The sequence below is a fragment of the Salmo trutta genome, chromosome 11 (assembly GCF_901001165.1).
Source record: "Salmo trutta chromosome 11, fSalTru1.1, whole genome shotgun sequence".
Taxonomy (NCBI): Eukaryota; Metazoa; Chordata; class Actinopteri; order Salmoniformes; family Salmonidae; genus Salmo; species Salmo trutta.
In genome coordinates, this window is record NC_042967.1 from 17948464 (window position 1) to 17973842 (window position 25379).

At 41.8% G+C, this 25379-nt stretch overlaps 2 protein-coding genes across 3 annotated transcripts; both read right to left on the bottom strand.

Annotated features, from left to right (window-relative positions):
• Positions 1-10398: 10398 nt before the first annotated feature.
• LOC115202341 (zinc finger protein 792-like) lies at positions 10399-16742 on the bottom strand. The gene is made up of 4 exons (XM_029766434.1): positions 16254-16742; positions 12705-12802; positions 12521-12623; positions 10399-12214 (listed from the first exon to the last, which is right to left on the bottom strand). Exons 1-4 carry the CDS (start codon positions 16555-16557, stop codon positions 11379-11381), a joined length of 1341 nt encoding a protein of 446 aa, XP_029622294.1. The 5' UTR covers positions 16558-16742; the 3' UTR covers positions 10399-11378.
• A 324-nt stretch (positions 16743-17066) lies between these two features.
• On the bottom strand, positions 17067-20589 carry LOC115202340 (zinc finger protein GLI4). 2 transcript variants are annotated; one of them, XM_029766432.1, is made up of 4 exons: positions 20159-20589; positions 19995-20023; positions 18554-18662; positions 17067-18435 (listed from the first exon to the last, which is right to left on the bottom strand). In XM_029766432.1, exons 1-4 carry the CDS (start codon positions 20409-20411, stop codon positions 17240-17242), a joined length of 1587 nt encoding a protein of 528 aa, XP_029622292.1. In that variant the 5' UTR covers positions 20412-20589; the 3' UTR covers positions 17067-17239. The 2 variants fall into 2 exon arrangements, with proteins under 2 accessions (XP_029622292.1, XP_029622291.1); XM_029766431.1 differs by having other exon boundaries at positions 19932-20023.
• Positions 20590-25379: the final 4790 nt, after the last annotated feature.

Consider the following 25379-nt stretch of genomic DNA (forward strand, 5'->3'; position numbering starts at 1 on the left):
GTAGGGAATAGGGTTCCATTTGGGATGCAGAACACTAGTTTCTAAACATCGGAGTCAGCACAAGTGTTCTGCTGTACTTTGAAAAATGGCTAGTGACTTCCCACCATAGTCTGGCCATTGACCTTCTTATTAAACCTCGTTGTGTCTAGTGGTCTATCGCGTAGGAAGAGGGTTGCCTTTTGTAGTGTCTTCCCTCTATCTATCCTCCCTTCTCATAACCCAACTGGTGATACAATACCACTTTTTACTGGCGTAATCTTAAACATGGCCCTTCCGACTCTTGAGTTCAATGACTTGTAACTTTCCCTGCCTAAAGTCAACATTCCCCTTGTTTCATGTTTTAGCTCTAGTTTTCATTTACTTCTATTAATTCAATGGGCTTGATTCAGATCTTACCAATCCAGTTTATGATGGATAAATAAGACATTTGGGAAATGTTCACACAGCCACCCCAAGAACCCAAATCAGATTTTCTTTCTATATCCAATTTTTATGACTGCCCAAACTCAGTTTTACAGGTGACCCATATCAGCTTTCCACATTCACACTGATGTAGCCTCTGAAGTACCACACAGATGCATAGATGCGGTAAAGAGATCAATGGAATTCAACCAAAACAATGGAAACACCATGGAGACACCATGGAGACACCATGGAAACACCATGCACATGACCTCCTTGTGGGGGGAAAGATTCAATAATCTCCTCATTGCCACCCATCAAATTTTGCCTACTTTTAGGCTATTGTTTATGTGTGTATTTCGCACAATGTTGGGGTAAAAATCTTGAGGTATAATGCTTGTATGGATGTCAACCCCAATACATGTTTATATCATCATCAACAATCAAGTGCATCACACTTAAAAACTTACCACCACCGATTTCTATATGCCTAGCTATGCTACCAGCTTATACAAACAAGAGTTAGCATTTAGCAGAAAACATTTCTAAACCCAAAAAATAACAACTTTTAAATATTATGCAGCGAAAAAACAGCCAGCCAAATATATCCATATATGGTGTTAGTAACCACATTGTGGGCCTGTTAGAACTCATAAATCATGACGAATTTAACAAATATCCACTTTGTTAGATCAGATTGTTTTTAATGACCGACAATGAAGGCGTTCTTGCACATTCCCCAATTAGTGTATATATGAATGAACAAAACAATCGATCACGTGACACCATTCATTCCTATTGTGAAGACTTCATAGCGCATTGAAACCAAATGAAGTTGGTTAAAATGGAGTCTCATGGAGACATAACATGAGCAGTTTGAGATACTCCAGGAAGTGGCATTGCAGGCAAGCTCAGTGCTACCCCCTCTCAATGAGTAACTTTAGTTAAAGGCTGACCGGAGTTCTGCAGGCTTCCATTGGCAACTCCATTATCCTTAACTTTTTCTGTGTGCCATTTTATTTTAATAATCGGTTCAAGGACATACATCTGGTTGATTAGAAGCAATTATTGGTACCATGTTGGTTTTCAAAACATTGCTTTATTTACATGAAGCTTGACCATAAAATGGCAATTTTTCTATTCACTATAATGGGGGATCCAGTTTTCTGCTAGCAATGCCTGCAGTATTGCGGTCATTCTTGATTTTCCTTTGGCTTCAACGAGAGTGGTCAGTTGATCTTCCCTGGCTTTCCCCCACGTTTTGCGTCCCAGGGACCTCTTTACTGCATGTATGCTCATTTCCTGTCATGGTAACGGCAGGTGACCTGTAAAATAAACTAAAAATCATCAGATCTGATCGTCAGGCAGGTCACTTGTGGAGGATCTGGTTTGTATCAGGTTTGAGATCCACATATGGATGTGGTATAAATCGAAAGTTAAAAGATCATATTCCATGTGGTTATGTGCTGTTTACACATTAGGAAAATTATCAGTTAGTTATCATATATGCAAATAATTGGCAAAAGATCTGAATTGGGCTGCCTGTGTAAACGTAGAAGCAGATTTACTAAGTTAGCACCAGAAGATTTTTCAGAGGGAATTCAACATGGAAGATTGGATGAAAAGGTCAAACAAAAGTGATAGTAAGTAAAAACAAAATCTATTTAAGTAAAGTTTAACGATGACCGTTTTATGTTTTAGCTTGGTTTTTGAGGATATATTCCCTATTGAAGAAAATGGTACAAACTTTAGTAAACGTGACTATTCATATCAAATGGAAGGCTGAGTTTACAGAGGCAGTCCAATTCTGATCTTTTTCCCAATTAATGATGTGATTAGTCAAAAGACCAATTCGTGGGGGGAATCAGTACAGGGTTTAACCGCAGCCAAAGAGTGGTATGCCGTTCCTCCACTAGAGGGCAGTCACCACTCAGCCTGGAGTAATCACACAATTGCAAACACAGCTGGTGGAAGTGTTTGTGGCTATCCTCTGCTAATTGAGTGATGTTACAACAACCCTGCGATGTCATACAGATTAAAAAGTCTACACTTTCCTGACTTTCTGCCCTAAACAGTGACAAAACAATTGGTTGGCACCTCACATTTACAGGTGTCATTTCAGACTACAGTGATCTATCTTCCCAAACAATTGAATGTGTTGTCGGTGAATGATGCTACTGACGTTACAGCATTGTTGCCTTAGGTTTGTTTAATTTAAATGTGTCTCTTTATAATGATGATCAGGACATGTTAGTGGTTGTTTTGTGATAACTACACTGTGATTAAAATGTTGTAAAAAAAAAAAGACCATTGTTTTTCAGTTAGGGATTTTTTTCTTAAAGTTAACGATCCAAATTGTATGTAAAGTTTTAACGTTTAAACTAGTTTGTACACTAGGAACCCGTCTAGAATATTACCAAGTACAGGTGCTCTCCTGTGGTTTGGCCCAGGTCTGAGTTGTATGCAGGGAAGGGGTTGTTTGTACACAGCAGGACCTACTGTGGTTGTATCTATGAAGGGTGCTTTCCTATAGTTTATGTCAGTGTTATTTTTACTTAATTTGAATCCTCCTGAATGTCTCTTTGATAAAGGACCAATACAGTAATGATTATATTGTTGAACCAACTGGAAGCCCATCCATCTATAGTGTTGTGGCTTTTAAGGGAAGCCCAACATTTAACTGAAACAGTTTTGTTTGTTGGCAGAATAAGTAGAGCACTTTTTTTAACAATTGTTGTGTGTATCTTTGCCCTTGACCAGTATCTAAATGGTCGCTACACCAGGATGCTGAGAGGTGAAAACGGTCCCCTGGTTTCAATACCTGACCAATCAACAGCTGTAGGGAGGTCTACCCAAGATCAGTGAGAAGATCAGGGCCAGGAGGCGGATATTTTCTGGTCCTGAGCTGGCTGCCAGCAGTCTCATACTGTGGGTTCCCTCTCATGGACGAAGACCTCTGGGAAAACCACCCAAAACATACGTGGACAATATTTGGCATGGTCTCAGAACACTGGTATCAGATTCCTGGTCTCAGAACACTGGTCTCAGAACAGAGGACATTCCAGCTGTAATGAACCACAGAGAGCTATAAGTAACTCTATAGAAATGTTATGAGAGGGATTGTGTATGCACGATCACTGGTCGTTGGGGCCCTTGTTAAGGTCAACGGCATCATGAACTTTAACTAGCTCCTGGAAATGTTAGATATAGGAGCCTGAAACTTGACAGCAAGTGCATCTTCCAGCAAGACAATAACCCCAAGCACTCTTAAAAAGCCATGTTAATTGACCACAAAATCATCATTTTGCAATGGCCATCTCAGTCTCTGGACTTGAAACCCATTGAAAACCTGTGGTTTGAATTGAAGAGGGCTGTTCATAAGTGCAGGCGAAGGATATCAAGGATCTGGAAGGATTCTGTGTGGAGGTATGGTCTAAGAGCCCAATGTGTTCTCCAACTCATAAAACACTTTAGAAAAAGGCTCAGTGCCGTTATCCTCGCAAGGTGAGGTATGGAAAACCAGGGTGTCAATAATTTGGACCCCTACCTTTTTGAGAAAGGAAAATATTACTTGTTAGACTAAATCTTTCCCTTAGCAATTGTATTATAAAATAATATAATTTCCCCACTTTTTTTGTATACAATATAGCTCAGTATTTTACATATTTATATTATACAGTAATCTTTATCAAGTGTGTCAATAATTTTGGAACTCACTGTACAGGGCAGCAGTGGTTAGAGCGTTGGGCCAGTAACCGAAAGGTTGCGAGAGCGAATCCCCGAGATAACAAGGTAAAAATCTATTGTTCTGCCCCTAAACAAGGCAGTTAACCTACTGTTCCTAGGCTGTCATTGTAAATAAGAATTTGTTCATAACTGACTTGCCTAGTTAAATAAAATACATGCATAAGGCTTTTCTTCCTCATATCAAAAAATATATATATTAATATTTGGTGGAATGTGTTTTTAATAAATGTATCTGTCCATTCAGTCTTATTCATTATGAACTAAAAGGCTAAACTGATCCTAGATCAGCACTCTGAGACACTTTGTGGATATAGACCCAGGACGTCGAAGCCAGTTCCACTTAGACCTGGGACACCAGGTGGGCGCAATTAATTATCAGGTAGAACAGAAAACCAGCAGGCTCTCGACCTTATAGGGTAAGATTTGAATACCCCTGGTTCACATGATAGCTAAGGTGAGCTGAAGTAAGGTGAGTTCAGAGGTGTGGCCTGAATGGTCTGATCGCTCCAGAGGTGAGGTGTGTTTGCATTCTGATGTGATTCTGCCCAGAGGTATTTGTCTGATGTGACCAGGCCTCCAGGCAAGTGTCTGAGGGAGAGCTGGCTGGCACAGAGATGCCATGTATCCAACTACAGCTACCTCCAATTGATGCTGGGTGACATACAGAAAGCCTGTTGATGACGGCATTATTGACCAGCATGGCCCTGACTAGTAGAGCTCACAGGGAAACCCAATGTGGGTGTCACAGAGCTAACAGACTGCTATCTTCAGCTCCAACATGGGCTTATTAGTGTACTCTTCAATGTTTCCTTAACTCTATCATAGGAAGAGAAGTGAAGCGACGCTTGAGAAACATGAAGGAGGTGTTGGCTCAGTCATAAAGCTTTCGCCTTGTAAGCATTGGGTTGTCTACTTTTCCCAGAGGTTTCCCTCCGTAGCCACTGCTGGTTACTGTTCTGAAACCACAGGATTTAACCAAACCTACTTATTGTGCCCTTCTATGTGTTTCAGTCCCACCCAGTGGAGTCCTCAGTGGTGAGGTAACCCTCTTCCAGAGCACAGGGTTCAAACCTACAGCCCTGTGCTTATTGGGTGAGATCCAGCCACAGACTCCTTCACTCCTACACTTCTCTTTGTGGTTTAGACCGACATTCAGTGACTAAAGCAGAAGAGAAAGACGTGGGTTTTCGAACCCATAACTCATGGATGAAAAGCATGAACTCGACCCTAGAGCAACCATCTCTTTCACATTCAATAGTTTTCTTTGTCATTTTGACATTGACATTTGTGGAAATGTCCACTAAAGCACAAGAAATGGGATTTGAACCCATGAATGGAAGGCAAGGACTCAGGCCCTGATTTTCATTCTTTCATTTTTTCATTCTTTCTATCAAGGACTAATTTAGACTTTGGTGGGTGCATTCAATGGGTCTGGCAAGTTCATTGGTAGCTAGCCAGATAGGGTACACACACAGTAGACGACTAAACTCAACTCCAAGATGTACGATGGAGTTGAGCAGCGACTATTGTGGGCGGACTGGAGCTCTGACATCAAATAAAATCATTTTTTAAATCAAAAACTACGGATTTCAGCACCCAAAGAATAGCTGGCGTTGCAACGTGGTCTCAGAGCATTTGGTATTATTCTGTACGTAAAACCAAGACACTACCTTTAGTATGATATGTTATGGTATGTATTTTTGGATGTCCGTAATCCCTTTATTATGGTATGTTACGAATTACAATTCGTATGATATGTTATGAATTGCTAGTGTTGAGCGATTAACAACATTTCGGGGGATTCGGTTATTAAACAACTAATTGACCAACGTCGGTTAAATTACTTGAATTACACTCTAGAGAGAAATCAAGTCAGGAACTATGTGGGATGCTGGGCTGAAGGGAGTTGTAGTTTTCACTACCCTAGTTTAGCGCAAAAACGTGGTAATTAACTACAATGACATAAATACATTTTTCCATTAATAAGTAGTTGCAAAGTTGCCTGTGACGAGATTCGAACATGCAACCTTTTGGAATGGCGAGACCTAGCCAGTTACACAACTGAATGCATTCAACCAAAAATGTGTCTTGAAATTAAATTGCCATATAAATAGCTATTCATGTTTATTTTCACCCATTAACTCTTACATTTCTGTCTAGGTTGGCACTGTTGCTGTTAAAATTCAATAAATAATTTTCATTCTGAACTGGAACAAACTGATTGATCACATCACACAGATGTATAACAGCACAGACACGCAGGACTTTTGATAGTGCAACCCTAAGTAACAGTACAGATAAAATGTTCAGGCCTACTGTACATCTTACTGTAGAAATGATTGTCGAAATACAGTCTAGGTTGGAGCTGTTGCTGTTAATAGAATATACATTTTTATTCTGAACTGGAATAAACTGATTGATCCAGGCTGTATAACATCCGGCCGTGATTGTGAGTCCCATAGGGCGGCGCACAACTATCCCAGCATCGTCCAGGTTTGGCCGGGGTAGGTCGTCATTGTAAATAAGAATGTATTCTTAACTGACTTACCTATTTAAGTAAAGGTTCAATTTAAATAAAAAATATTTCAAAAAACAATCACACGGATGTAGAGCAGAAAACACACAGAGTCCTAATGAGAGGTGAGTGGCTGGTTGAAGTTTTCAACAAGCATGTCTATTCTGGGATCAGTTTTTGACAGAGCAACACTGAGGTCATGCTCAGCATTGCATTTGTTTTTTAAGTACTTGTTTTTGTTTTAAGTAATTGTTTAAAAAAAAAATGTTTTTAAGTAATCCAGAGTTGAGAACCCTGACTGACATAGGTATGTGGTGCCAAACTGGACCAGAACATCTACTGCTTTCTCAGTTAGGCAGGAGACCGCTTCCTGCTGTAGATGAGAAACCCAGAACTGTGTGTTTGCCTCAAAAAGTATCTTGCTTCAATCAGTTTCTTTCAGTTCAGAATAAAAATGATGACTTGTATTTTAACAGCAACGGTTCCAACCTAGACTTGTTTTCAACAATAATTTCTACAGAAAGATGTACAGTAGGCCTGATGATTTTTCATCTTCATCTGGACTGTTATGGTTGCACTATCAGTAGCTAGCTTGCTTTCGCTAACGTTAGCTATTAGCTGTGTACAAGGCCAGGGGATTGTTTGAAAGAGAAACTCACATATACTACTATGAGATAGTATTCCCTTATTTCTGCTTATCATCACCTGTTATAAAATGACAACAATGCCTTGCTAGCGGACTTTTCCACCGTCGAAGCACTGTTTCCTGATGCATTCTGCCCTGTTCTGAAATAATTCCCTGGGTTTACCGTCAGGACGTGTCGTTATATGAATTTGTTCGTTTTTAATGACTCATTACTAAGCACTTCCCCGCATAAAACACATTGAGGGAGCTCCTTTTTACTTCTCGAAGTTTGTATGAAAGAGAGAGAAACTCGTCAGTGTATTGGCTTCTCATGACGACTGAGCTCAGTCAGAACTTGTTGCTAGCATGGGTCAATTTGATGGCGAGTGTGAATGACAAGTCAGTGGCTGACAGCGCATCATCTGCTGCTGAACGAAGCGCTGCAGCTTGTGGGTCGCGGAGGGATCTTCAAGAAAAAAGATCAGGTTAACCGCGAAACACACGGGCATCTCCATCTCCCACACGCGCAGCTGCTAAACTGAGCAGAGACCGTTGCTAAGCAGAGAGCGTTGCTAAGCAGAGAGCACTTGGCCAAATTAATTCCAGTAATTCATTTAAGAATTATACATTTACTCTGACACGTCGCGGACAGGTCCGCGACCCATACTTTAAGAAAGGCTGGTTTACATGGGTCGTCACTAAAGTTAGTTACCACAGCCACAAAGTCATAATAAATAATTTATTATATTTATATAGCGCTTTTTGAAATAATCTCAAAGCGCACAAAAAAAGACAAATACTGTAATTTTATAAAAACAACAAGTCATTAGAAAGTTCATGGTTTAAGTGGTCATCTGAGGGAGGTGGTCAATCGGGGAGAGAAAGTCCGTTGGCAGGCAGGAAGCGCGGTCTCATAGTAGTAGGTAGTTAACTAACGTTACTCCTTCACTATTACCAAAATGAAGCACCCCACTTGGATGGCTAAACCCCGCCTATTTCTACAATGTATCTTCATAAAATTCGATTTTAAACCTAACACTAACCTTTACCCTAACATTAAATTCAAACTAAAAGGCGAATTATTGTTTTCATAAATTTCAATAATAGCCATGGTCGGTGTCGCTTAATGATGACGTATTAACATACGTATTAATTTACCGTAAACACATGGTATAATCCGCAGTGATGTCTTGGGTAGGGGCCTCTTAAACGTTTCTAGCATGATAGATACTTAAAAAAATAAAATAATTCTCGAGTTACGCATTTTATAGCACATTATTTTATTCTCCTGTACCCTGCAACTCTTCCCCGGGTCATTGGTGTACAATATCCGTTTTCTGTCAATATATAAAATATATATTTTTTTCTTACTCAATATTACAATTATTCATAGAGAAACAACGAACAATCCTCAAATCACATCAGAAGACCAATTGTGAGTTCTGGGGGGAAAAAATATTGCTGGAAATCAATTGGCAGATATTGTGTTACGTTTGTCTTTTTAAGCCAAAAGTGTCTAACCAGGGGTGGGATAATGTCAATGTGGCTTTGATTGGATAGTAGCTTTGCAATGGAACACATTAATTGCTTGTCGAGCTACTCATAGGTGGGCTGCGAGTTACTGGTAGCTCGCGATATACGCTACCGTTCAAACGTTTACGGTCACTTAGAAATGTACTTGTTTTTGAAAGTAAATTAAAAAATCCATTTAAATAACATCAAATTGATCAGAAATACAGTGTGGACATTGTTAATGTTGTAAATGACTATTGTAGCTGGAAACGGCAGATTTGTTATGGAATATCTACATAGACGTACAGAGGCCCATTATCAGCAACCATCACTCCTGTGTTCAAATGGGACATTGTGTTAGCTAATCCAAGTTTATAATTTTAAAAGGCTAATTGATCTTTAGAAAACCCTTTTGCAATTATGTTAGCACAGCTGAAAACTGTTGTGCTTATTAAAGTAGCAATACAACTGGCCTTCTTTAGACTAGTTGAGTATCTGGAGCATCAGCATTTGTGGGTTCGATTAAAGGCTCAAAATGGCCAGAAACAAAGACCTTTCTTCTGAAACTCGTCAGTCTATTCCTGTTCTGAGAAATTAAGGCTATTCCATGTGAGAAATTGCCAAGAAACTGAAGATCTCGTACAACGCTGTGTACTACTCCCTTCACAGAACAGCGCAAACTGGCTCTAACCAGAATAGAAAGAGGAGTGGGAAGCCCCACAAGTGAGCAAGAGGACAAGTACATTAGTGTCTAGTTTGAGAAACAGACACCTCACAAGTCCTCAACTGGCAGCTTCATTAAATAGTACCAGCAAAACACCAGTCTCAACGTGAAGAGGCGACTCCGGGATGCTGGCCTTCTAGGCAGAGTTCCTCTGTCCAGTGTCTGTGTTATTTTGCCCTTCTTAATCTTTTATTTTTATTGGCCAGTCTGAGATATGGCTTTTTCTTTGCAACTCTGCCTAGAAGACTTGGATTAGCTAACACAACGTGCCATTGGAACACAGGAGTGATGGTTGCTGATAATGGGCCTCTGTAGATATTCCATAAAATAAAAAATATGGCATTTCCAGCTACAATAGTCACTTACAACATTAACAATGTCTACACTGTATTTCTGATCAATTTGATGTCATTTTAATGGACACATTTGCTTTTCTTTCAAAAACAAGGACATTTCTAAGTGACCCCAAACTTTAAGGGTAGTGGGCCTGTTGGAGAACCGTGGTCTAGGGGCTCTATTCAATCTGTATTGCTGAAGCGTTACAGATAGCGCGTTAGAAATGTGATTTCATACTGTGCCGACATCTGCAACGTTTACAGTGAATGCAGTCTCCATTAACGCGGGAACATTGCTTTTAAATTTCCATCACTCTGTAATACTGAATTTCCACGATAGGGATTTGGTTAAGTAATGCATCCTTTCTTGTTTCCTTGAGGTTAGCACATACAGTGTGTGTGTATATATAGACAATTGATTGAATATGTATAACCAATCCAACCAATTGGAGAGCTGTGAATACTTACAAGGAAGCAGATATAAGTGATTGGCGTAAGCAATTAATAAAAATACTGCAGAAAAAAACAATCCAGGGGGCCATTTCCCATGAATTTAATTGACATTTATTTGATTTGACAGCATAAACCTGTACTTCCTCTGTCATGTATTAACCCTTCTCTTGCGATACCCGATTGTGTAAACTGTCCGCACACTGTGCATTTCAACGGCTGTGTTTACACAGGCAGCCCAATTCAGATCTTTTTTCCCCAACTAATTGGTCTTTTAACAAATCAGATCGGCTCTGAAAAAGATTGGATGTGAAAAGATCTCATGTGATTGGTCAAAAGACCAATTTGGAGAAAAATATCAGAATTGGGCTGCCTGTGTAAACTGCTTCTCACCTGTGTTATACCTCAGTATTGCCACGTTCATGTGCTAGTCGGAACTTAAAAATTTCCGACTTGCTAACTGGTTCAGCGCAGCAAGTGTATAAACAGCTATGATAACTAGAGCCAATTAGCAAGTCGTAACTTTCAGCGTTTCCTTGTTCCCTCTCAAATGACCCTGTCATCAAACCCCTTCAAAACATACAGGAAAACCTTTTATTAGTTGCATCGTTCATCCCTGTGATTCAGTCACACAGTGAAGTCAGCCATGCCAGACGAGGGCTCAGTCCAATCCACTGGTTTCCGTAATGTCCTGCTTCCTCCTCCTGGACTTCTTCTAGTGGTACAATTATTAGATGATGTTGCGGAGTGATAAAACCATTTCCCAAGTTGGGATCATTAAAGTACTACTCTAAAAACAAGCCTTTCCCAGGGACAACCCCATCTTGCCTTATGACCAAGGTAAGATGGGATGTATTGTACTAAACAGTCACATGAAACTAATGACAGTGTCATCTTTAGGTAAATATTAATTTAGAGTTAACAACATACATTTCTCAACTTATATCTGTGGACCTATCATCCAAGAGAGTAAAAGGCGAAACGTTTTGATCAGGAAACCTATAGCTAGTGTAAATCACTTCAGATACAGCTAACACACACACGTACTGTACAACACCTTTCCTACAGTCAAGCAGAGAGTTCGTTTTGAGCATGTGGCGGCTCTCCACACCGCGACTGCTGTCTGTGTCTCCGGACACTGCAGAGTTGAGTGAAGGACTGGCCGCACCGTGAGCAGATGTAGGGTTTCTCCTGGGTGTGAACGGTCCTGTGTCTCTTAAGGTGACTTGACGAAATGAAACTCTTCCCACAGATCGAGCACCGGTACCGCCTTTCGCCACTGTGGATTAGCAGGTGCACCCGGAGGTTGTTGGGCTGCGCGAAAGACTTGCCGCAGTGTGGGCAGCTGAACGGCCGCTGTCCCGTGTGGACCCGCTGGTGCACCTCCAGGGACGCCTGGCTGTGGAAGATGCGGCCGCAGAAGTTACAGCCCATTGGCTCGTTCGCCGTCGTGGCTCCATGTGGCTGCCTCTGATTCGCTGGCGGTGCAGGAGGAGGAGGAGCTGTCATGTCAAAGGGGGCGAAGACGCCCATATCGCTGCCGGGGAACTGTCGGGACTGGCTCTCTACGTCAGCCTGGGTTTGGTAGGAGCAAGATGGATGCCCGGCGGCCTCTGCGTTTGCGGCTGCTGCCTGGGCCAAGGAAAGCCCCAGATGCCCCAGAACCCTCTCCTGCATCAGAGCCAGATCCAAACCGGGGCTATTCAGTATCTCTGTGCTGAGATCTGGTCCTGTTGGCTGCTGGGGTCTCTGGTTCACACCCTCTGTCCCCATCTCTGACTTGAGGTTAGCGTCGGACCCACTGGTCCTAGTGGGCTCAGTGGGGTCCTCTGTGGCTGCAGTGGGCGAGCTGTGAGTGTCAGCCATGTTATGTCTCTCGCTGTCATCGTCGTTGGGTTCCGGAACTACCATCAAGGATGAAAAAGGAGTCATCAACACAATGATCAGACATTCCTAATCATATACAACAGGTTGCCTTTAAACACAGCACATCTTTCACATTTCAACTAAGTCCTAAGAGTTGATGTCTTCAGCTAAGGGCTAAGAGTTGATGTCTTCAGCTAAGGGCTAAGAGTTGATGTCTTCAGCTAAGGGCTAAGAGTTGATGTCTTCAGCTAAGGCCAGTAGTAGCCTGTGCGTTGGGTATTTCAACAGTGAGTGGATTGTAAATAAATGTGTTCTATGTAATCAATATCTGCACTGAAACTTACCAGTGGGTCTACTCTCTGAGCTGATGTTTTGTTCTACCTTCAGGTGCACGCCGCAGCTGTCCACTCTTTCCTGCTTGATTAGGGACAATGCAGTTCTGTCTTCCTGTAAATACATTTGAAAAATACAGATTACGTTTCAGCCTATTCCATGTCATTTACGTTCATTTTGACAGCAAAAACACACCTGAGGCATGTGGTGGTATTGTGAATGGTCCTCGATTGTAGCCAGGGGGCCTCGGGACTGGTCATTACTCACTGGCATGGCAATTGCAGACACTGAAACTACGAAGCATTGTCATTATTAGGTTCATTGTATGAAGATCTGGGCACATATCCACAAAGTGTCTCAGAGTACGAGTGCTGATCTAGCATCAGGTGCCCTGCCCATCAGGTGCCATGCTCTTATTCATTATGACTCAGGTTAAAAGGCTAAATTGATCCTAAAATCAGCACTCCTATTCTGATATGCTTAGTGAAACAGGTCCTGGCTGACAGGAAAACATGTATAACCAGGGTTGGGGAGTAACGGATTACATGTAACTGATTACAAAGAAACAAACTAATCCGTTACCAGGAAAAATATTGTAATTAGATTGCAGATACTTTTGAAAAACTAGGATTACTTTTAAATTCAGAAACGATGTTGGCGAGAATTTTTCTGTTCTCTCGATGATATTCAAATCAGCATTGAAAAAAGGCGCAAGTTAAGTTTCTTTCGCCTGAGCGAGTCTGACCAGAAGTCAGAGACATCTATGATGACACACAAAATGCATTTGATGGATCACGGGAAAAGAGCAGGAATAGGCTTTTGTAGGCTAGTCCAAGCTATGTCTTCCAATGGTGCGGCTGCTGTCAGCATCCAAAGATTATCCAATTTGAATAAATGCTTGGAGGTAAGGACGACAGCAGCGTTGTAGCCTACGGACGATACGCATATCACCTAGTATTGATATTTACATAGCGCATTGATGTGAATCACACTGCTGTTCTCTCATTTAGCCATTTGCACCTTTGCTGGATTGTGGTTGATGGTTGTGTATACAATGCATTCAGAAAGTATTCACACCCCTTGACCTTTTTCCACATTTTGTTGTGCTACAGCCTGAATTTAAAATGTATTAAATAGAGAGTTTGGTCACTGGCCTACACATAATATCCCATAATGTCAAAGTGGAAATATGTTTTTAGAAATGTTTACAAATGAATAAAACATGAAAATACATTGAATATATCCCTTTGAGCATGGTGACGTTATTATTTACACTTGGGATGGTGTGTGAATAAAGCCAGTCACTACAAAGATACAGGTGTCCTTCCAAACTCCTGCCGGAGAGGAAGGAAGCTGCTCAGGGATTTCACCATGAGGCCAATGGTGACTTTAAAAAACAGTTCAAGTTTAATGGCTGTGATAGGAGAAAACTGAGGATGGATCAACAACTACTAGCCTATTAGTTGACCATGCTGGTCATTTATGAACATTTGAACATCTTGGCCATGTTCTGTTATGATCTCCACCCGGCACAGCCAGAAGAGGACTGGCCACCCCTCGTAGCCAGGTTCCTCTCTAGGTTTCTTCCTAGGTTTGGCCTTTCTAGGGAGTTTTTCCTAGCCACCGTGCTTCTACACCTGCATTGCTTGCTGTTTGGGGTTTTAGGCTGGGTTTCTGTACAGCACTTTGATATATCAGCTGATGTAAGAAGGGCTATATAAATACATTTGATTTAGCCTAATTGATAGTGAAAAGAAGGAAGCGTGGATGGAATACAAAATATTCCAAAACATGCATCCTGTTTGCAACAAGGCACTAAAGTAATACTGTAAAAAATGTGGCAAAGCAATTCACTTTTTGGGCAAATCCAAACAACATATTACTAAGTACACAACTTCATATTTCTAGCATAGTGATGACTGAATCATGTTATGGGTATGCTTGTAAGCATTAAGGATTGGGGAGTTTTTAAGGATAAAAAAGTATCGGAATGGAGCTAAGTACTGGCAAAATCCTAGCAGAAAACCTGGTTCAGTCTGCTTTCCACCAGACACTGGGAGATGAATCCACCTTTCAGCAGGACAATAACCTAAAACACATGGCCAAATCTACACTGGAGTTGCTTACCAAGACAACAGTGAATGTTCCTGAGTGGCCGAGTTACAGTTTGACTTAAACCTAGTTGAAAATCTATGGCAAGACCTGAAAATGGTTGTCTAGCAATGATCAACAACTGATTTGACAGAGCTTGAAGAATTTTTTAAATAATAAGTGGCAAATGTTGCACAATCCAGGTGTGGAAAGCTCTTAGAGACTAACCCAGAAAGACTCACCGCTGTAAAAGCTGCCAAAGTTGCTTCTACAAAGTATTGACTCAGCGGTGTGAATACTTATGTAAATTAGATCTTTGTATTTAATTTTCAATAAATGTGCAAACATTTCTAAAAACATGTTTTCACTTTGTCATTATGGGGTGATGTGTGTAGATGGGTGAGAAAAAAAACATATTTAATCCATTCCGAATTCAGGCTGTAACACAACAAAGTCGAGGGGTACAAATACTTTCTGAAGGCAATGTATGTGTACTTTATCCCAATAATGGTTTAATTGAACAGCCAGTGAAATATGCACTCTTGCAACAGCTGCATAATGTTGATCCCACCCTATGGAATAACATTTTGAGGGAGTTCCTCCCTTCTACACTCCTCAGTGGTATTGTGCTCCATACTGTCAAACATAAGTTTAATTTAAGAAGTCCACGAGTGGTGATTTTATTGCTCAATCTAATTTGTGCTGATTCCCAAAAATTGCCCTCACAAAAAAAGATTGCAGTCAGAGGGAAGTATAACTGCAGTATGTCGCAAATACTGCGTTCAAAATGACAATATTTTTTACTGCCGTAATTTTGCAGTATAACTGCAGTTACAGTGCTGTATACCTGCAGTTCAACTGCAATTACTGCGTCCAAAATACCGCAGTCGACTGCACTTTTACTGCAGTTTCCAAAACTGAAATCTTGTTTTGTATGAGGGTCCATAGACCTAACAGACACATGCTCAAACTCGCGCACTTTTGATAGATGTAAACAGTTGCAAATTATGGAAATATCAAAGCGTCAGCAACATTAAACATAAACTTTAGGCCTATAGCAAATGCAGCATATGTCATACATTTTTCTTAAGCAAATGGCACTTTTCGGTAGTACTCAACGCATGCCATTCCATGAGAGCAGCATTTATTTTTCAACTCGAAGCAATGAGGCCAATCAGTCCTCCATGACAAGATAAACAACAGAGTAGGTTAATTAATCCTTCGTTTTGGGGTTATGCTCCGGTAAAATAATTTGGCTAATATATATTTCAAGTCGTATTCTTGAAGATCATGGGGTATTCAATTCATTGGAATGACTGGAAATCGGACAGACTTTGTTTTTTAAAGTAAAGATTGTATTATTTATTATCTGTAGTAGAAAGTAATGGGTTCGAAGAAGCCTACTTCGATTTATGGCCAGCTATGTAAACGCTAACATTGATTTATCCCGCAATAGCTGTTGTTCAATTGGTAATATTCATTGTTACCTTCTTCTTATGTCTCTTAAATGGAAAGTAATCAGATTACGTTAGGGAGTTTGGGCAAGCCAAACATTACGTTGCTGATTACAAATTGACAGGTAACGGATTGCATTTAGAAACCCAGCCATGTTTATAACCCGTTTTTGCATATATATATATAATCTGTCGGTACCTTCATGTGGTCTAAAATTAACCGCATGCATTTCATTCCGTAGGTCGCGTCTTCTGAGTCTTCGCTCATAGCTCCGCATCTTCACGTCCATTTCGCGTAATTTTCGTCGGAGCACATATTTCTCTTTCTCGGTTTGCTCTCTCTCCCTCTCAATTTGCACTCTTTCCTGCTCCATTTGGGAACGCAGAGAGGAATAACCATCATCAACAATTTTGCAGATCTCGACCACCGCCGAATTGGCTAGCACCTCCATTATCGAAGCTATTTGCAATTGATAACCAACACAGTCCGCCATTGTTGCCATTTCTGCTCTTCATGCACCGTTTAATCTACAACCGAAATACTTAAGCCAAATTTCCTATCGTTGCTTAAAAATGTCCGATGATTGTACTCGTTTGAATACTTATGTAAAGCCCTAGCTTGTTATTGTTGAATAACGATACTGCTTCGGGTCTAGAAGGATGCTATCGTGTCGCCTGATAATGACGTACAGCTCTTCTTGTTTGACTGTGGAATAGCACATTACCGCCACCTTCCGAGCTTGAAAGTGGAGACAGGACTAAAACAGAACTATTCTAAACAAAACACTACACTGCAAGAGAGATTACACAGACAAAACCAATATTTTTCATACAATTTGTAATTGTTAAACATACCAACAAAAAAAAACGAAAAAACGGGAATAAATCTTGACAACCCACGTTTGCAGAGCAGCCTTTGATGAAGTAGTAGGTTTAATAGCAATAGGCTCATCATTTAGTGACTTGGAACAGTTTTTCATTCAATGCACTGAACAAGCATGATAACTCCACATTCATTTTCAGGGGGAATGTTTTAATATGTTCACATCACACCAAGAGACAGTTCACATCAGGCTATTATCACAAAACAAAAATGTTTACCGTGCACAATGTACAAAACTCATCTCCATAATATTTTACCAACACGATATAAACAGAATGCAGTGTCCATTAATTATTCAAGACTTAATCCTGCTTTCTACTGTGAACACTCTGGTGTCTCATTAGGTTCCCGAGCACAGAGAAACTCTTCCCGCACTGAGTGCAGCTGAACGGTCTCTCTCCGGTGTGGACGCTCTGGTGCACTTTGAGGCTACAGGATTGTGAAAACCTCTTCCCGCATACGCTGCAGCCAAACCGCTTTTCTCCTGTGTGAACACTCATGTGTCTCTTGATGTGGCTGGACTGGGAGAAGCGCTTCCCGCATTGGGAGCAGCTAAAGGGTTTCTCCCTGGTGTGTATTCTCTGGTGGGTCTTGAGCTGGTGCAGGTGGAGGAACTGCTTGTCACACTGGGCGCAGCTGAAGAGTTTCTCCCCCATGTGAATTCTTTGGTGCAGTGCGAGGTCTAGCGAGTTGGAGAACAGCCGTCCACATTCCTGGCAGTTGACCAGTCTGTTTGAGAAGAGGAGGCCCCCTTGTGTCGAGTTTGAAGGGCTGACGAAACCATCGTCGCCGGGATACGAACAAGAGGTCTGCTCCTCGCCTCCAGCGCCGTCACCTCGGTGGTGAGTCTGTATCCCGGCCATTTCGGACGGAGAGAAAAAATAGTCTAAGGAGGTATCGAATCCTTTTGCATCCGGTTCGCTGGACTTGCGCCCTTCCGATGACTCGCTCTCCCTTAAGTTAACGTTGCTCTGAGGACAGACGTTTGTGCCGTTCCCCAGCTGAACACCCTCCCTGTTTTTCCCAGGGATGTCAACTCCACACTGAGCAGCCAGGCCCATTCCAATATCCCTCCCTTCGGTCCAGGAGGGCATTCCTGCCTCCATTTTAAGAGTGTCAACTCCTCCGGCCTCCTGCTTCCAGCCCAGTGAGGCAGAGGAAGCCATACTGTCACACAAGGTCGTGACCCCACTCTGAGTCAAGGGCGGCTGGGCATCAAGTGGCTTAGTAGAGTCAGTTTCCACCAAATAAGAACAAGACGGATTAAGCATGTCTCTGCCATCCTCTATGCGAGAGAGGCCAGCTGCTGTATGACTCTCTCTCTGATATGTCACACAGTCCAAGCTGTGTGGGCGCTGGCTTGCCGTGCTGTGTCCGTTTACGGTCTGTTGGAGCCTCTGGTTGTCACCGTCCCGCTTCTCCTCAGCTACCTCCACAGGTGAAGTTTCTGCATTCAGAATTTGATCGTTCACAGCAACAAGAGACTGAGACACACTAACTGAGGACAATGAGAGAGAGAGAGAGAGAAGATAAAAACATGAATTTCATGATGCGATTGTGAACTTTTTGTAACTAGACCATTATGGCCCCATCCTATTGGTAAGTGTGATACCTACTCAGTCTCCTGGGTTGCTGGTTGTGCTTTGAGCCACAGTCTCTCAGCTCCTCTTCCAATTTCTCCTCTTTTACAACCACTACCTCAGGATGCTCAGTCGTGTCAAGGTTCTGCAAAACAAAAGGAGGAATTGGACTGAACTCTAACTGTCCTGCTGTATCCTCAAGTTCACTCCAGGAATAACCACACAGTCTATAAGTACAGTTGGAGTGCGCTCTTAAATAATTCCCCATTTATTCTAAAATAAATTGAAATTACACTTTTTTTTGTCTAACTTTACCACACCTTATTGGATTTTCAACATTGCAGAATCAATGTCATTTTTGTAAACTTAAGTTTCATTGGCCACTCCAGAACAGTCCAGCGCTTCTTCTTGAAGCATTCCAGGGTGCTTTGTGTGTTTGGGGTTGTTGTCCTACTGGAAGACCAATGACCTTCAACAGAGACACTGGTTGATCATTGCATTCCAAAACACCTTGATAATGTCTTGCAAACATTCAAGGACCCCAGTGCCAGAAGCAAATTAACCCCACAGTGTTGTCAATCCTCCCCATAATTGATTGTGGGGAGTGTGTTATTTTCTTTGAATGCTTGGTTTGGTTGTTGGTAAACATAGGAAAATCACACTGCTGAAGGAGACACAAAATGCCTGATTTAACTTACCAAAAATCCACCCAAATGTTCTGTGGACCAATAAAAAAAAGAAAATGGAACTCTTTGGCAATACAGATCAGCGCTGTGTTTACTGACGACCAAATTAAGCATTCAATGAAAAGAACACCCTACCTACCTCTGGTAGTGCGCAAGCCATCATGACATCAGCAGATTCAGGTGTTTTGTAGTCCAATGTTAAACCCAGTGTCCAAAAACTGGGTCTCTGTTGAAGGTTATGGGTCTTCCAGCAGGACAACAACCCCAAACACACAAAAGCAACCAGGAATGGTTAAGAAGAGAGGCTGGAATGTTCTGGAGTGGCCAGCAGAGTCCAGATCTGAATCACCTCAAAAACCTATGGCGAGATCTAAAAACAGCAGTTGATGGAGGGCATCCCTCCAATATTAAACAATTATAGCAGTTTACAGCTGAAAGGTGTGCCAAATTGTCAGTAGAAAGGTGCAGAAAGCTCATTGATGGCTACAAGAAGCACTCGTCTAGTTATCTTGGCCAAAGGCTGTGCAACCAAGTACTAGCTCCGGGGTGCCAATAACTTTCTCCATGCCATTGTCTTTATTTTTTAAATTAACTTAAATATACAAAAATAAGCAATGTTGAAAATGTGGTGATCAAAGTACTTATTTAAGAAATGGGGAACTATTTAAGAAAAGTGCCAATATATTTGTCTGCAACTATATCAGATATGTAATGTTGAATCCATTAACCTCCTCACTGACAGTCCTAGTGCTCCTGTCCCCCAACACCACTGAACCTCCATTTCTCCTTACACTGGTGGACTGCTTCTCTTCGACTTGATCTATATCGGCGTGGAAAAACAATAGATTCATGACATGCACGGCATTGAGAACATGCAGTGCACAAATAATATTTCCTGCACCAAAACTCAAGACAGCATTGTCTATCATTGCATTGATAAACTATAGAAACTCACCTGTTCCTTGCACACCAGAACAGCTCGACATTGGGGGTACGATGCTTCTTTTGACAGATCGTTCCCTGGAACGAACCTCCACCAGGTGTAGTTTGCTCTTCAAAGCCTGGTTTTCGCTCTGAGTCCTCGATATTTCAAGGCGTAACACGGCATAGCCATCGTCTACAAGTTGGCAGATTTCTGCCACTGCCGCGTTAGCTAATACCTCCATGATGGAGGCGAGCTGAGAGTGAAAATGTACAGAATTCGACATTATCGCTTAACGTTATTTCACTCAACGCTTACACATTAAGTGTATTGGATGAATGGTTTGTAGGGTAAAAGTATCATGTTACCAAAAAGCACTAGCTATATTTCTGTAAAAATCTTCGGCGATATTGTTTGTGTTCAGCTCGTTAGCCGTTAATGTTTCATTGTTTACTTCCGGGTGGCAGAGGTCATGACGTTAGTCTACCGTAAATACCAGTTTATCGACCCAATTGATTTAGGATGCTGTTCTACTCTGATTCTGCCTCCCTGTGTAGGAGAGCTCACCATGTCACAAAAGTAAACGCATTCAGTTCCATGTGGAGAAAGTTGCTCTGTATTTACAAATCAGTAATCGCTCACTCTTTCCATAGTTGCCCTGTTTATAAAAATGAAACGTAAGTTTGGATATGTTTTTATTCAAATACGACAAGCTATTTAACAACGATGTAGCCTAAATCATGCTTTTCAAACAAAAGGAGCAATCCAATTTTGCCAAAGCCAAAAATATGGGCCCAAAAAATTGACATTAAAACCAAATATTCTTAAACTGTTAAATGTTCATTCAGTTGCAGCCATTTAATTGGGTAATGTTCAGTGAAGAGCATAAATGGTAGCTAACATTCTCAGACAGAGCACACGTTAGATATCACCACGATCATTGTTCAACTCAGGTTGTGGGACCTGAACTTACCAACCAAGGGCACCGATATCGGCCTTTAGGTTGCTGTTGTCGTGACGTTGTATTAGTTAATGTGACGACTGTTGCTCATCGAATGATTAACGGTTTATAATTACGTGATAAAATGAATTAAGCAATGAATCAAGCAATTATTAACTCATTAACCTGGGGCACCATGGGAACATTGTTTTGATTGAGTTTCTATTTCCCAAATTAACTCAAAGGATATCAGAATATCGATTACAACAGTCGCTAAATTAATCAATTTCCTCTACAGTCTCATAATCTGAAAGTCGTATAATCCGCTAATCTGCACGGACCCGGGCTTTACCACTGAATTTACCACACCAATCTTAGTTGATTATTTATTTACTAGCAAGCTAAAATGATGATAAAAATGCACATACACAAAACACAGTCTAGCTATCGATTAGGACTTAGTATAACGGGCCAACACACTATGGCGCTTGTTACCCAAAATGGGGATTTTAAAGAGAGAGAAATAAAGGAAGTACACGAGAGAAATATACATTTGGGTTCATTTGTCAGCCATGTTTATTTAAAATTAGCCTTGCCCCGAACTGCCGCTCTTATGGGTCAGAATATAATGATGTAATTACGTGTTGGAGTTCTCAGGGGGGAAGCTCCGCGTGGGTCGTTTAGGCTTCTAAATGACGCACTTCTTCTCCGGCGCAACTCTCTGGTTGTCCTCACGATGTCAGTGTCCTTCTTGGCTAAGTGGTCTGATCCTCACCCTTGATCGGAAAGGGACAGACAGCTGACAGACAGCTCTGTAGCTCAGAGCTCACAGCTTCGGCTCGAATGGTGTCGATACCACGATTCAATGGAGAGTGGAGGCTGGGTGGTCTGAGCTACAGAGCTGTCTTGGGAAATAGAAACTCAATCAAAACAATGTTCCCATGGTGCCCCAGGTTAATGAGTTAATAATTGCTTGATTCATTGCTTAATTCATTTAATCACGTAATTATAAACCGTTAATCATTCGATGAGCAACAGTCGTCACATTAACTAATACAACGTCACGACATATGGCGCCCCCTGTGAGGAGTCTAAGATAGGACTAGGCCGCACTGTTGTGTTATTCCATATCAATTGTGTAGCAATATATATACATTCCATTAATAGCTATAGGCAGGACTAGTGCGGGAGAGAAGTGTGTGTGTGTCGTTCCATTTGACCCAGATACTGGTCGGGAGAGAACGACCCCTGTTGTATATCTGACCAAAGCCAGTGTGAAGGGGGGTCTACTGAATGCTAACAGCTAGGGCATATGTACCAGCCGATGCAGGCTTTCTGAAAAATAATACTAGTTGGGCCTAACGTAGTGTTATTTCTGTCGATCGCTTTCAGGAGTGATCTGACTCGGTCATAAGTAATTCCTAGAGCAGAGGACATATGAGCCAGCCATTACGGAAATTAGAGTAGATATATTCGTTTGACCGAAGCGAAGTTATTATCTCTCTACCTCTCGCGTTTGGTAACGGGGAGAGGTTAAGGGTTGAACGTGAGACGTCACCAAGTAAACCCGTTCCCTTGTTGGAGGGAACATCCCTTGTGCGGCGAGGGGGAAACCCCGCGCAAGGAAAGCTGAGCCTTGCGCCAGATGCTAAGCTAACAAAGGGGAGCCGCCATTTTTGTTTTCCTCTTTGTTCATAGTGAATTCCCGCGTTAGACGGGAATCCTGTGTGACCTCAGCTTGGGCTATCCGTAACCTCTGGCGAAGAATCGCCAGTCATTTTTCGTGAAATAAGTCAGGTTACGCTGTAGGATATCAAACCAGTCTTAACTGATTAGATATCATTGTCTTGTTCAATTTTATACATACATTAAATTGATACACTACCTCTCCAGGTTGGTTATGGGAATAATACACACACGAATGTGCCATAACCAATGAGACATGGTTAAACTGTTCCTCGTTAACTTAGATATAGCAACTATTTCAGGTTAATTAAAGCTAATTCCTTTAGCCTATACGGGGTTGACTAATCATTCAAATTGATTAATAGATTAAAGCTGTTTTACCAGCTTAATGGTGTTTAGGTAGACTTTTTAATAGTTTTGTAAAATTCTATTTTCACTGGTACCCTGTCGATTTTAGCTTGTGTTAACAGTGACCTCCGGTGGTGAAGAATCACCAGTAATTATTTTTAAATAATTCAGGTTATGCTGTACGATATCTAACCAGTCTCAACTGATTGGATATCATTGTCTCGTTCAATTTAATATACATTAAATTGCTACACTACCGTCCAGGTTGGTTATTGGAATAATACGCAAACTAATGTGTACTAACCAATGAGACATAGTTAAACTTTTCAACGTTAACTTAGAGATAGCAACTCTTTCAGGTGAATTAAAATTCCCAAATAGCCGATACAGGTTAGATTTATCATTAAAATCGATTTAATCAATTAAACCTGTTTTGGCAAGTTCAGTAATAACCAACTCACATTACTGACCCAGTCTTGATGATTCATTGACGTTTACAAACTGAGTTAAATCGTGTTTGCAGCCTCCAACTAAAAAACCCAAACATTACGTAAATTGAAATAACTGACAATCATAATAATGAGCAATCCATCAGATGGGTTTCCACCCATTTCCCCTCTAATCAGTGGACCTTCACCCACGGAAAGATTGATCGCGGACCTCAGCAACGATGCAAATCCTAACTATGCCGAGGGGCTGAAAATGTTAGATTTCAATGCCATAAGCGAGAAAAATGCAGACATTGCGACAGACGCTCTTCAAAATAGACCATCAGGCGGAGGCCTTGTGAAGGTTCTCTCCAGTTTAGCCCTCAACTATGCCCACCAGCAGAGATGGACAGTGCACCAGTACCTCAGTGCCCAGCAGAGGCACGAGCAGGAAGCTGGGGAGTTCAAGGTACAGGTGGAGAGAACCAGGGAGCTGGCATCGAAAGCCGAAAAAGATAAGCTACTGCTAGCTGAGGAACTGTGTGTGAGAAACAATAAATTGGAAGATCTGTCTAACACTTATAACAAAGAACGCGAACAATCTCTTGACCAAGTCCGTATTCTAAAAGAACAACTCGGCTTAGCCAAAACTAAATACGATGAAGTCCACGCGAAACTAGATGAATCGGACGAGCTAGCTAGAAAACGGGGCGAGCAAATTGATGCCCTACAAACGGTTGTGAATGAAACCACTCAAAGCAATAATGCTCTATTCCAAAAGCTGCAGACCAAAGACGATCAGTTAATGAACACAATGACCAAGTTGGAGGACAAAACAGCAGAACTCATTGAAGTCGCTGATTTAATGAAGGATGAGAAAGACCAGGTGAGAAAGTTGGAAAATGTGACCTCTAAACAAAAGGAGGACATCGCATCACTGGATCTCTCACTCCACACTCGCGACCTCTCCCTGCAAACCATGACAGACAAGTATGAGGCCGAGCGAAAAAAGGGCGACACCTACGTGTCGAAAATAAACACCCTCAACTCCCAGGTGGACTCTGCGATGCAGCATAACACCACCCTTAGGTATCATCTGGAGGAACTCCAGAACAGTCACGCGCTATCGCGGGACAACCAAACCAAGCAACCTAGCTCACATCCGGAGCTAAGAGAACGAGGGAATGTAGATGACAGGAGATTTCAGCCTCTTTCTCTTGGCCATTCGGCCCACAGTGAATTGGGGCCTCCTCGCCAACACAACCACAGCTTGACTTTTCCTCTTGGCCTCTCGGCCGACAATTCTCCACGGGAGAGTGCAGATGCTCCCTGCGCACTTGGCGGGGATCGCCTTGACAAAATCGTCAAAAACTTCCGCCTCTTCGACCCCGTTCCGGGAAAGCCAAACGACACTGAGACATTCTTAGCAGACATAGAGGACGCCTTGGATGGCTACCCAAACGCTACGAATGCAGACAGGCTCTATCTTTTGAAGCGAACGTCCAACAGACACGTGACAAGGTTCATCCGTCTACAAGAGCAACACGTGCAAAACGACTATGCTAAACTTGCCACGGTTTTGAAAATAGAATTCAGTGGTTCTGCGACTCGCAAACACGATAGTTCGTTGGCTAACAATATCAGACAGGCTCGAAATGAACACCCACAAGCCTACGATCACCGGCTTCGTTCAGCTTACTTTGGCATGCTCACTGAAACAGGAATGGAAGACCTATTGCCGTTCAAACAACTTTTTCTGTCAAACATGTCTCCCAACTTCATTAACTACTTGGGCCCTACTGCCCACGTCGGGTTGCCAATCTCGACGCTCCGAGAGCTGGCAAGCACCGCT

Excerpts from the sequence above, each read along its gene's own strand:
- LOC115202340 (XM_029766431.1), bottom strand. The coding sequence starts at position 20,411 with ATGTCGAATTCTGTACATTTTCACTCTCAGCTCGCCTCCATCATGGAG. Across the intron at positions 20,024-20,158 it reads TTCTGGTGTGCAAGGAACAG|ATCAAGTCGAAGAGAAGCAG; the intron begins GTGAGTTTCTAT and ends ACGCCGATATAG. Across the intron at positions 18,436-18,553 it reads CCAGCAACCCAGGAGACTGA|TTAGTGTGTCTCAGTCTCTT; the intron begins GTAGGTATCACA and ends CATTGTCCTCAG.
- LOC115202341 (XM_029766434.1), bottom strand. The coding sequence starts at position 16,557 with ATGGCAACAATGGCGGACTGTGTTGGTTATCAATTGCAAATAGCTTCG. Across the intron at positions 12,803-16,253 it reads TAATTTTAGACCACATGAAG|TTTCAGTGTCTGCAATTGCC; the intron begins GTACCGACAGAT and ends AATGCTTCGTAG. Across the intron at positions 12,215-12,520 it reads CTCAGAGAGTAGACCCACTG|TTCCGGAACCCAACGACGAT; the intron begins GTAAGTTTCAGT and ends CCTTGATGGTAG.